Source organism: Rissa tridactyla, chromosome 5 (assembly GCF_028500815.1).
Source record: "Rissa tridactyla isolate bRisTri1 chromosome 5, bRisTri1.patW.cur.20221130, whole genome shotgun sequence".
NCBI lineage: Eukaryota > Metazoa > Chordata > Aves > Charadriiformes > Laridae > Rissa > Rissa tridactyla.
In genome coordinates this window covers 52,272,176-52,285,474 of record NC_071470.1, presented here as the reverse complement: position 1 = coordinate 52,285,474, position 13,299 = coordinate 52,272,176, and the positions used below count along the sequence as shown (strand labels likewise).

General features: G+C 41.2%; 1 protein-coding gene across 1 annotated transcript in view; it reads right to left on the bottom strand.

Annotated features, from left to right (window-relative positions):
• The window catches only part of SMARCAD1 (SWI/SNF-related, matrix-associated actin-dependent regulator of chromatin, subfamily a, containing DEAD/H box 1), a 45,822-nt gene extending 41,764 nt beyond the window's left edge, over positions 1-4,058 (bottom strand). Inside the window, exons 1-2 of the mRNA XM_054203018.1 lie at positions 3,854-4,058; positions 3,387-3,612 (exon numbers count right to left, since the gene is read on the bottom strand). Coding sequence (XP_054058993.1) covers positions 3,387-3,579 — 193 coding nt within the window. The 5' untranslated portion in view covers positions 3,580-3,612; positions 3,854-4,058. The remainder of the gene's footprint in view (positions 1-3,386; positions 3,613-3,853) is intronic.
• Positions 4,059-13,299: the final 9,241 nt, after the last annotated feature.

Sequence of the window (13,299 nt, the reverse complement as noted above, 5' to 3'; positions counted from 1 at the left end):
GTACACCAAACTATTTACATAATTAAAAACATCTAATTGAAAACTAAGAAGATAGCTTCACTGTTATCTTAACAGACAAATAGAAACCAAATGTGTGTATCACTTAGTAAATAATACTAATTTTTACAGAAAATTGTAGTAATCCAATGCATTTTCCCAACTCTTTAATGAGGTATCTTTCAGATATAATTTGATAACTGCCCCCATAGTTGGTTTCTGCACCTGTTAAGTAATGTTCAGAATTGCCACCTACAACCTGACTACAAGGTCACTGCAAGCCCGCGTAATTTTGAACATACACAAGTGTATAACGACAACCAATTCTCCTGGCCATCATACTACAAATTGCTTATTAAAGTGTAAGGTATGCATGTTCAACACAAAGCAACAAGAAGCATTACACACATACATACTCAGGGTGCAGAACAATCAACCAATATCAGTTTCTTCTGGGAAACCAAAAAAATTAGCTAAAAAGATAATGGTGTTTCATGACACAACAGGCATCATCTGACTACTTTTTCCAAGATGAATGAAATTAAAACAATCATAGCTTTTCATTTGATGCATATTTCAGGACACTTAACAAAAAAGAAATCTAAAGAAATCTCCAGGAAATTATATTGAACCATTAGTGCTCCTGAAGGAAAAAGCCTGATTTAAAATTTCTTTTTACACAGACAATATGTTGCATGATGCCAAGTGAAATAGGTCAAAACCAGCCATCAGCTATTTAATTTTTTTTTTGTTTGCATAAGTGAAATAAAGAACACTCTCCTCATTTCACTAGTTTCATGTACCAGTGTTTTGTGAATTCACTGTGTTTCTCTTCATTAGAAATAAGAGTAATTATTGTCCCCACATGAACTATTGAGCATTAGGGCAAGTTATTTTTAGTTAACTTGGTGTAAACTGCTTCTTGTATAAAACAACTCAATACTTTGACTTACATATTTAGCACTAGTGAGAGCACACAGTGCCATAAGCTAGTCACCCTTGTACCTTTTCCATGATAATCCAAGAAAAAAAACCAAATAGCTCTGTTTTATTTGACCCAAAGCAAGAAAACTTCTGTTTTCTTGTCACTAATTAGGAAACAAGGAGGACAGGGATCCGCTAATCAAATCTAGTTTCCCCTTTTACAATTAAGCGCCTCATATCCTGCAGACAAAATTTGAATGTTTTATTTTCCATTAACTTTTATAGATGCAGAAGATGTTATTTGATTTTTAAAATGGTCCATTTAAAGGAATTTTAAATGGGTTACATAACAATGAGGTGCAAATAAGTGAATAAAGTCACCAAACAACTCCATCTTCTTTAAACACTCAATATCTGTGAAAGATAAAATACTATGCAAATGCAAAATACTAGTAATTATATCTAAATGTTAAATGTTAATTAGCACCCCAGTTCTACACCAGCATCTGTGTCCATGGACTCTTACTTAAGTTGGCCACTTGCTGTAATTTTGTCTGCACTTCTACTCTACTCTGTTTTACCGGTAGTTACCACTGTCTCCCACTATTTTCCTCACAACTACTTAGCCTTCCACAACAGTTCCTCTTTTAGGCTGCCCTTCATCTTTCCTTTTATTACCTCAAATCTAAACTCACACTCATGCCTCTAAATTGGATGTTACATCCCTTCTCCTCCTCAGTCCCACCCCTGTAGAATATAAGCCAAGGAAGACCAGTATTTTGAAAAACAAGCAGCTCCAAAGTTTGTTGGCCTTGGTAGTTATGGTCTACCTACATGCTTCCACTGCCAAAGTCAAGTCCACAGACAGATGGAAGGAAAAAATGCAATATTTTAAAAAGTGAACCGCAAAGACAAATAAGCCACAAAGCAAACAGCACCATCCATTTTCACACCTATGTTCACAGTTCCAGAAGGGTACCTGCTTTCTGTAACTCCTACACCATGCAAGACAGTAACTTACCACAAAGAGGAAGATGACACCTGTTCCAAAGCGCATTTCCCCAGAGAGCCAGTTTCTCACGCAATCCATTACAAATCACACACATGCAGAAGCCACAACTAACAGTTGCTTGCTTCCTGTGTTAAGCTCTCCCTGCCACCAAAACATCCTCTCTGCTAGTGGACAGGCTACTTAACTCCGTACTGGCAACTCTCAAGCCAAGATTTAGAGGGGTTTTTTTGTATATTTTTAAACATAAAGCATCAATTGATACTCACTAATGTAAACATGAAAGCACTCCAGTCAACTGAAAACAGTCAGCCTGCACAAAAGCCAGATTTATGTAATAGTAAACACCAATTTACTGCAATATTGATTTGGCTCTCCTTTAAAAGGGGAACTCCTCCATGTACGTGAAAGGTTCTCTGTTATTGCACAGATAAGGTACTATGATAAACTGCCTTCCACCAAGGGAAAGTCGTATGCAAAACCAACGTAGTTAAACAACACTGACTGATATTGTTGCTCCATTACTGACTAAATGCATAGTTAAAGTCTGTCTGATCTCTCCAATAACACTTGTATCTTGGCATCTGTATCAGAAGTCATATGGAATGTCCAAAATGTATAAAATAATCAGCATTAATGTTCTTCCATTCTTACTCCTTCAGTAACAGAAAAGCTACTGGTGAATGTGATTATACAGCTGACAACCATTACAGTTGTTTATTAGCATTAAATGATGAAACTGAACAGAAACAGCACACCTCTAGCGTATCAGCCAAACCAATAAATTACTACACAGGCAAGATTTTCACATTTCCATGAAAACCACAAGTTACTGCCAGAAAAGAACAAACACCGCTACAAAACTATTAGCACGATCAGCTTGTAAGAATCAGCAGCAGGTTTCTCAGCTCTTTACAAAACCAGGCCCAACTGAAAAGAAACTGTTTTCTTTGTTTTCAGTTCTATCTATCTGTGATATTCCACATTGCATTAGCTTAGGACTCTAGTGAAGAGGTTAAGTCTATGTAGTGTTGCATTTACCAGAAAACTAAAGGGTGTTTGGTTTTTTTTTAACTTTGAAAACCCTGAGATACCGTAATAGTGTAAAATAAGTATCAGTATAAATAATTAAGAAATAGGAAAGCCTAACGTACTTTAAACGTTTAAGTTGTAGCTTGTTTACTCAACTGAAAAAAGTCATTTCAGCTTGAGTTATCAGAAGGTTTCAGGCTTGAGTGTAAATGCACAGGTTCAATCACAGCAACCACGGCTACAAATAAGGATACTTCATAGAAATTGCTGTGAAATACGCACGCATACAAAAGCGCGTTTGTAAAACAAGCAAAGAGAGGGGAAAAAACACCAAACAAAAACAAACCAGAAGACAATACTTATTCTATTTCTAAAAATGAAGTACTTGTGCTGTTCTTAGGTGCCAGGAGAACACCTGACTCACCAGTTCCCTCTGTCACATCCGAGGCTGGAGTGTCTGGCCTGCTGCCCTCGTCTGTCCCTTCATCCTCCTCCCCTGCCGCAGCAGCCGAGCTGGCTGCCCGCACCTGGGCCGCCGGAGAAGAGGCGGGCTCCTGCTGCTCCGCGTTTTTCCTCTTCCTCTCGAAGCGAAAGCGGTCCAAGTTGTAGAGGCTCATGTTCTGAACCGACCGCTCCCGACCGGGCGTTTTCTGCGGGAAAAGCCGGGGAGAGGGAAGCAGCTCCTCAGACCCAGCTCGGAAAGACGCCGCCCGAGTGACCGGCTCCCCCCCGTTCCCAGGGAAACGGGCGCCCAGCGACGCTGTCAAGCGCCGGGGCGGCACCCGCCCACCGCCTTCCCCGCTCCCCAGACGCCCCCTCCTCCTCGTCTTCCTCCCTCCCCACAGACGGCGCCACCACACCCCGCACCCCAACCACGGGCCCCACACGCACCTGCCGCGCACCGGGGCCGACACTAGCGGGGCGCCGCGGGCGGGCGACAGAGGGAAGGAAGCGGCAGCGACACCGTCCCGGCCGACCCCCAAGGCACCCGGCGGCGGGGCGGGAGGGGCTGTCGGGTGGATGGCGGGGAGCACGACGCTCCCCGATGGCGGCAGCGGCAACAACCCGCACCCTGCACACCCGATGCGCGGTGGCGTCGGCGCTCGGTTATGACGTCATTGCCCACCCACCAATCACCTGGCCCGGACGGGGCGCGCGGGCGCCTGCGCCTTCGCGCCTTTTCCCGCGCGACAAGCGTGAGGTGGTTCCTACCTCCCGCGCGCGTGGTGTGGCTGTTGGGCTCGGCGGGGGCAGGGGACGAGCGGGGAGGCCGAGGGTCCCCTCGGGTCCGCGGGGGCCTGGTCTCCACGCCTGGGCGCTGCCGTGGGGCCTGAGCCGGCGGGGCGGCGGCGGCGGGAGCCGTCCCGTCCCGTCCGGTCCGCTGGGCCTGCGGGGGCTTAGGGCTCGCTGCCGCCACAGGCAGCCGCCCCCTCGGCGCGACAGAGTGGATTTGCAGCGTCCAGCCCCCGGCACTGCGTAAATGCCATCGTGATCCTGAGTGACTGCATGTTCCTCTCCTACCACATCGAAAAGTTTGGGTGGGCGACTGCGACAAGATGGTCGTAAAACACTGGATTTAGGGGCAGTTTTCAGCCCAGGTTCCTGGGCGCGCACCCAGGGTCGCATCCCTTCGTCACCATGTGGCAGTGGCAGGCAGGCAGTGGCGTTTGCCCAGGCAGTGGCCCGCAGGGTTGGCTAGCATCACAGCAAGAACATCACCAGGCCTGAAATGGCATCCCTCAGTACAGTTAACTGGCAGAGAGGTACCGAAACGGCCTTTGCACATCTGGCCTTCATGTACTGGCTGCCTGTGAAATAAAGCGCTTCAAGGCCTGGCAGAAATGAGTAAGTGTTGTACCGGGTATAATAGGTGCAGCAAGCCGTTAAAAACATTCTGGAGAGGTTGTGCTAGCTAACAGAAAAAAAAAAAGCCACTTCCCCATGTGTCGCGCCAGCTCTGTAGCACCGGCGTCGCAGAGAGCTCCTTCACCCTTGATGTTATTTGACATTTAAATTGCAGCAGCCCAGACACCTGAGGAAGGGTCATGGTGGTGCTGTGCTAGGTTCTGCGCCGCTGCCAGCATTACTTACTACCAGGCTGCGCGGAGGTGGGGCTGACTATGTTGTCTGACAAACTTGCTACAGCCTGAAAGCTGGAGGTGATCCATGTATTTCCAGAAATGCCATCTATGCATACGTTTCCTCTCCCTGGAAATTTCTTTCTACCAAAATTAATTTATATCACCAGCACTTAGCAAATCTAGGTCTTGGCTACCTCATACTGAATCATCATCATCATCATAAGTTTGGTTTTCTGAAGGGGGCTCTCATGGAAGTTGTTTGGTGCTCCCTTTGCCACAGCGTCTTTTACAATGCATCGTGGTGCTCAGCAGTCGCGTTCACCCAGCATGAGCAGCTGGCTCAACTCTGCCTGATTCCAGTTCTCCGGCCCCATCCATCAGGCAAACAGCAAGGAGAGGTGGTACAGGCTTCAAAAGGCTGTTTCCTCTCATACATCTAAATGGCAAACCCACCTCTCGTATTTATCAGTAGTGTCTCTTACTCCAGCCTTAGGGCTGCAGCAGAACACTTTGCCATATTGGTCTGTGCTGGAGCAAGAAAATAAAACTCGGTACTGAACAGGCAGATAAGCTTTGAGGAGCAAAAGGATTTGGAGGAACTCCTTTCCAATTCAAGCTTCAGTGAAGATGTCTTGTCTCCAGATCAAATACTAATTTAGTATTTGGATACAGATGAATTGAAATTGATTGGAAGCTGCGTTGTATTAATCCCAAATTCAAATAGTAAGTTGCAGCTGAATGTGTAAATGGAACGGAAGACAAATTTCCCATCCAGACAGGGATGCCAGGGCACAAGTGGATTTGCAGATGTGGCTGGTGGTGGAACAGTAGGTGGTGCAGAGATCATCTGAGGTTATCCCCTAGGTTATCACCTGAGACAGTGTTGACAAATAAAAAGGCAACTGGTCTAGGGCTCTCATAGGAGACTTCTGCTTTGCAACTCAGATAAATAATGCAAACAGCAGGTCAGCCTGAAAAGCGGAGAGGGATCTGCCTGTCAACACAGGGTCTGGCTACTACCAACTTGACATTCCACCCACTTGAAAGGCAAGTTACCCCCCAAAATGGGAATAAAGTAGTTTGTAGGTAACATCAGAAGCTAAGCTGGGTGAAGGTTATAGGTGGAAAAAGGATGGACAATGAGGATGCTTTCACTTGAGTGAAAAGGTGGGACCTGGTAACCATCACAAAGCTTATCAGCTTCTTTGCAAAGTGTTTGTACTGATGCTAGCACCTCTGATGTGATTGCGTCACACAAACTTACAGCAACACATATAAACATCTATAGTTTAAGAATCCTAACAAGACTTAGACCACTCTTTCCATGAGGCGAGGATGACAAAATACACGGGTGATAGATGTTAAGCCACATTGCTTGACTGGGGAATACGCTATGAAGCTGAAAAGCTAAAAGAGTAATAATAGAAGAGTTGAGAAAAGAAAGATGAAACTGGAGAAAGTAAGTGTAAATGGGAGTGTACATTCAGGTCATTTGTGAATTATTTTTATTCATTAATTATTTGTGGTTACAAGGCAGTCAGGACCACCAGTGGGGTGGGGGGAAGACATGAATTCCAGACCTTGGGAGAGAAAGCAAGTACAAGCTGAGAAAACAGCGAAAATGAAAGGAATTAAATTCAACACTCCAGAACATGTCAGATTGTAAAAGCATTGCGTTAACAGGAATTAGTATGAACCTAGAAAATGCTGCAGCAGATTATTTAAGGTTTTTACAGTACTTTGAACTTGAAAAGACTAGGTAATTGCTAGGTATTAGTATTATTAACAAGCTATCCTGAATTCCTGGCAAGCAAGGCACACAAAATGCCTTTTTTGAGGTGCTAATAACACCGGTTAGCTCGCACTTACTGGAGAACTGACAGATTGCTGTCTGCTATTGTTTTGAAGGCTGATTTGTGAGATTTTTTTGAAGAATGGTAGCAGAAATTTGAAAAGAATCTATTTATATACAGAATTTCTTTACATGCAACATTAGAGCTGTTAAATTTGATGTGTTTTTGCTTAAACTACAGCTTTGTTGCTACACCGGTGATAAAGAGGAGCATACCAGATGGTATGTAGGCCCTCTGAAATAATCATGAAAGTTTATAGACCAGTGATATATAATAATGGCCCAAACAGAGAGGACAAAAGAAAACAAAAATATCAGATGAAAGTTACTCTTTTTGAAATTAATACAAATTGAATTTGCATTATCTGTAGTAGAAGTAAATTCAATTTTAAGGGTTTGATAATAAGAACTAAAATCTGTCCAGATACAAAGAGTCGCATTTTATGTTATACTTTACAAATTGACAAGGTGTTAGTAAACTTGTCGTTCATTAGTAAACAAGGAGCCAAGACAAAATGTGTCTATAGCCAATCCTAACAAGTCTCTTTTGTTTCAACTGTTGTTCTTTCATCTTTGGTTTGTGCCCTGTCACTTCAAGGAATGTAGGGGTGCTGTTTTGTATTAAAAAAAAAGGTGGAGGGGGGGGAAGGTTTACATTAACTACAATGTGATAACACACCAAAGTTACACTGCTGTATAAAATCAACAGGGTCTGTGACACAGATAGATCCTCATAGCGCATCTGTTGGGGCTTGCCCCCAAATATTGGATTGGATTGGTGGGAAGTGCTTCTGCTTTGTTATAAATTGCGAGCAACAAGGCAAGCTGTCAAATGCAGATGGGTTTGTACTTGATCATAAATTAAAAAAAAAAAAGAAAAAACCTAATAAAATGTTGAAACTAGTTTAGCTGCAGCTGGAAGAGCGATGGGAGTTGTACGTGGTACATGACGTTGCTGTAGCAACCTTACCATACCTAAATATATGAATATCCAAACTATTTTGATGTGTGAGCTGCACAGTGATTACAGAGTAAGGCCTCAGGTCGGAACTGTCCCAGAGCTGTCTCTTTTCTCTCTTACCCAAGGGGGTGTTCCTTTTTATTGTCCGTTGAATAGACAGCTTATTCTATCCAGCAGACAATAAAAAAGAACACCCTTTGGGGAAGAATAAGAGGATAAGACTGGTTTGGTAATATGACTGGTTTTGTATTGGTACTTCTTTACGTGAGTCTCATTTTTTTATGTCTCAAGATACTTCAAAAGTGTCTAGTGTTGTTCATGTTTACTAGGAAAGTGTTATTCCAATATCTTTTTTCCCACCTGAAGTTATTTGAGGTAGTTTATTTCAAGCATTATTATTTCAAGATTAATCTTACAGAAAATAATTTTTTTTTGTTTTACTTGTAAAAAAACCACACACATCTTAGTTATTTTAATTTCTCTGAAGTACTCAATTGCTCTTTTAGGTTTTATATGTATTTGATTAAGAAACAAGAGAGAGGAAAACTGACTGTAGAATTTAGGACATTGTGCTTGTTACCCATTTCATTCACTTGGGCAAACACTATCTCGGAATTCAAGCTAAACGGATTTTAAAAACTGACTAGGCTCTCAAACGGCTGTCTTGTCAGAAACTATGCATGTGTGATAGTTCCACTGGGTTTGGGTTTTTTTTGTATTTTGAGGTTTATTGTCGTGTGTTTTCCAGCATGCTGCTCTGGAAGAAATATGCAATATGAGTCAGTACTTAATCATAGAATAAGTGGATTCTGCAGCAGTAAAGATGGTGGCTATATTTCCAGAGGTCAGAATGGCCACATGCTCAAGCCTAATATGCACAACTTCCCACCCTTCCACGCTGCACTGCCCTTCTCCTGCAAAGACTTACATGCATTTCAAGTAGCCCTGCTCCTTTGTATGCCATTGTTTTACTTTGTAGTGGCTCAGTGAGAAAGTAAACAACTTTATTTGGGAACAGTAGAGTTAATGAAGCTTGATTTCCTATTAGTTTAGGTTTTTGTCCTTCAGTTCCTCCCCTCTCCCTCTCTACATAGCGTCCTAGTTGCCCATTCTGCCTTGTCCTCTCCAACAAGTTTCCGTTCCAAGGATTTTCTACTTACCGTGAGGACTTCTGCTTCTCTTTCAAATTTGGTTGAAATTCGGATGTCCGTTTCAGAAGTTTTTGTGGGCAGCAAGAAGGGAGAGTTTGCCTGACTGGGAGCTTGTCCTCCTTAGGAAACTAGGCTAAATGTTATGGCAGCCCCTGCAGTAAACTACAGGTATTTGAAGATGGCATTTTGACAATTGTGAAATTATTTATTTACAATAATAATTGTAGAAGGAAGGTGCTAAATTTTCTCAAAGTTCTTAGAAGACTTCAATTCTTAGGCATTTCCATTCAAACTGAATTATTTTTTTTTTCTGTCTAAACTAACTTCATGTTGATGAGCGAAGGTTGGGTACGTATTTGGAAAGAGGAGAGCAAAAGGGGCCTGTTCTCAGAAAGCAATCTCAGAGAAAAGAGTATTTCTGTACTGCTTAGGTGCTGATAATATCAGCACCTGATAGCTTACAGGATCATGATAGTGCACCACGGTTAGGAGTTCAGACTGGAGTGTTTCCACTGTCAGGCTCTCCTGGGGCACCACCTCTGGCCTTGCCATGCAAGGTCTTGGAAGGGACACAGCAAGATCATGTCTACATCAGGGAAGTTCTTTTTTGGCCAGGTATTACCTATTAATGCTCCTGCATGTTTAGATAGCCTTTCCTCATTGTTTCTGTATCTTGCTGTTCATATTAAATACATTTCTTACAAACTTTCCTACATAAAGCAGGCACTGCCCCTAAAGCATGCTAAATGGTGCTGATCCAAAGGAGTAATGCCCAATCTATTGCTGATTGCACAGCGTAGAATTCCACTAGTTATTTCCCAGAAGTACTTTCTACTTAGGAAATAAGATTTTGGAAACATTTATTTCATCTAAATATGGAGACATATAAAAATTGTTTGCTTACAAAAATGTGAATATTACTTTTAAATTGCTATTCATGTCCATTCATGACCTTAAAGTAATTAAACTGTGTGCAGTACCAGCGCTGGAATAGTTGTTTAAGTAGGAGATTCAGTCCCAGTTAAAAAAAACAAACACAGCCAAACTTTACTGCTTTTCGTATCTTTTGGAGTAGCAATTTTATTGTGAATGGCAGTTACAAAGATTGGTGCCACTTCCATTTTCTGTACTTCTTTAAGGTGTGGACCCTATGATATTACAGCTGACTTTTCCTCTTGTTCTAAGAAACGAAAGCTGACTACTCTGCACTAGCCTTGTAGGTTGCCTGATGCAAAGCTCAGTTTCATAAAATATATTTAAACCTATGGTTTATACCAGAGGACTTTCTTCTGTCCCGATCTGATCCTTACAAGCACATGCTGAGTTGTAGATAAATCTGTCTGAGGCTGTAATATCAGTTTCATTGGAAAAATCAGGGAGTTTCACATTTCATTCTGCTCCTGCTGTACTCACATTTGGGCACAGCAGCTCACCCCTGCAGAGTTCACCGCAGGACTGCAGACTATCTTTAGATCATTTAAAACATTCTTGATAGGGCATAGTCAAGGATGATCACCTACTGCATGGTTTGCCTTCCTTCAACACCCCTGATTTAGTGGCATGCTACGTATTCTAAGCACGTAGAATCAGTATTAGGTCAGAAAATTATGCTATAAAGGAAAACAGTAGTTGCTATTTATTTAATACTTAAGGCGTTAAATACATTTGAAGAAAATGCATCTTTGCATTTTCTTCAAATCAAAATCAGTTTTGCCTGAACTGCTGAATATATGACCTTTGGAACAGTAACAAGAGGCAGCAATTACTTATTCCTATAAGTAATTGCTGGTGCTATTAACTAGTGAAATACACTATATGATAGTAAGCCTTGCCATTATTTTTAAAACAGCACTGGTCAGGAAGCACACTGGATTACATTTCTAAGATTATACTAATGTTAAGATGTTAATTTAAAAACTGGGGGCATTTCTTACATTATAGATCTTTGTATGACAAAACCTGCTGTAATAACTGCGGAAGTTTCTTTTAATACGGATCCGTGGATAACAAAACCTGCTATAACGGTTCCTAAATTGTTTGGTTCCTAGAAACTTGACATATCGAAAAAAACCACCCAGGCATGTGCGAAGGGTTTGATTCCACCAGATGACCGCAGGATGCTATGGCAGTGAGCTTAAGCTGCTCTCCGTAAAGCTGAGAATGGACCCAGAATGAGAACCTTAGAAATGTTAACTTTTTAAAGATACTTTTCTACACAGCACTCTCATTTGCTAAGTTACATTGCAAAAAATGCCCCACAGTTTATTAAATGGGCACAGTTCTTCAGCAGAAGCGTTTCCATTGTTTTTTATTTCTCTTTATGCTATATTCAGAGTTTGTACATTACAAGAAAAACTACTAGCATGTTAAGGCATGTTAAAAGCCCAAAGTCAATAGCTGATGACTGCAGAAATAAGCATAACAAGGCTTTAGAAGCAAACTAGTCAGTATGAGAAACCGGGTTTTAAAGGGGATAGCTATTCTGTGGACATCATTTTGCTAGTCCTTAGGACTTTAAAGGGAATTTATATTCAGAGGTGTCTGAACATGTGCCATTCTCAAGGGTCTTGGGTTGGTCACCTACAGCGGAGACATCCCATATTATTTGCAAATCACAGACGTTTGTTTTCAAGGAACAATTTGGTGAAGAGCGTAAGCTTGAAAGTGCAGGCCAAAAAATATTTTAGTCCTTCTGACTCAGAGGAAACAAATAAGTTTCCAGTGTATACCTGCATGCTTACTTTTTGGCTTACTGCTATCAGGATACACAGCTGTAACTCTCCTATACTGTTGCATTTTTGACACTTCGTAGTACATAAGCTAAAAGAGTAAAAATGAACAGAAAATGAAAGTCCTTTGGCCCAGTATTCACGTTATCGTCCCCGTGTTTCACTGAAGCAATGTCACAGGGGTTTGCAAAATAAATACAAACATAAATAAATACACATAAACACATTTGCACAAACACACATATTTTTTTAACCAATTGTATTTATAAAACCTGATCCAGCTATTTTTTCCCAGCTACTTTTTAGAGGAGGTCTGAACTGACTTCAGAAAGAGTATCTTTCAAGGCAGAATTTGGACTTACGCAAACAATCCATAAGCAGTAACAGAGTTCTGTCACGTACTGTTCTGAATCTCGAAGAAACTGGAGCTAGGCATTTACAGTCTTTCATTAGATACATTTAGGTGTTATTTTATGCCCCTTCCTTTGTCTTTAATTCATGCTTTTAAATTCTAGAACCTCATTTTACTGCAAATAGAGTGCTAAAAGAAGCCTTCCCTCCACTGGATAAAAGAAACAGTTAACCCTAAATATACTTAGACCAGTTCTTTTTCTAAAAGGAAATCTTAAATAGTTCTTTGCACTATTTCTGTATTTTCTTCAAGTTTCTTCATAACCTACTATAATTTGTTGCTTCAATTTTTTATATTTAAAAACTTGAGTAAGGGTTTGGGTAAATGCCTTATTTTGCATACAGGAATAGATTAAATACAGGTACACTTCCACTCCTAGGATCAGTCTTGCTTCCTTCATTCCTGTTTCTGCACTTGGATCAATGCACTTGGTTTCATTTTATTTTGCTTTCCAGGAGAATAAGCCTTACTCCTAAAAACACATCTTAATATTAGAAAAATATTTTTACTTCTTGTTGCCAAACTTGATAATCATATTAAGAAGCTATCTTTAAAAGTTTGGCGTTCAGAAAAGCTCACATAGTTAAACAGGGATTTAATAGTAACTGCTTTTTAATTCAAATTTGTCATATTTTTATAAACTTTGCAAGTAATGATTACTGTTATTAGGCTGCATTTAATTATCTGCACACAGTTAAAGCTTCACACATTTGTGGAAAGGATGACAATTTCCTGTTGGTATCTGTGCAGTCAGATTTTGTATTTAAAGTGAAAGATAATTTTCAGGGCCACGACACGGCCAGCTGAAGCTTGAAACACTTCTAATGAGAGGGAATGGTTATGCCAATAAAATGCCAAGAAGTTACAAGCAGTTAGCACACACCTAAGGAGCAACAGACAGCGTGGATTTGTGAAAAAGCAATGTCAAACCAATTTAACTTCTTTTGAATCAGAGCAGGAAGGCTTATGAATATGGGGAAAACGGCAAATGTTATATAGGTTGACTTCGGTAAGGCTTTTTGCAGTGTGTCATTATGACATACCCGTAACTTGGGGTATCCTATAGCATACCCGTAAGCCATAGAAACACGATCCAGATTAAACTCCACAGAGTTGCTGAATGGCTCCATAGTGAACAGTCAGCATAGAAG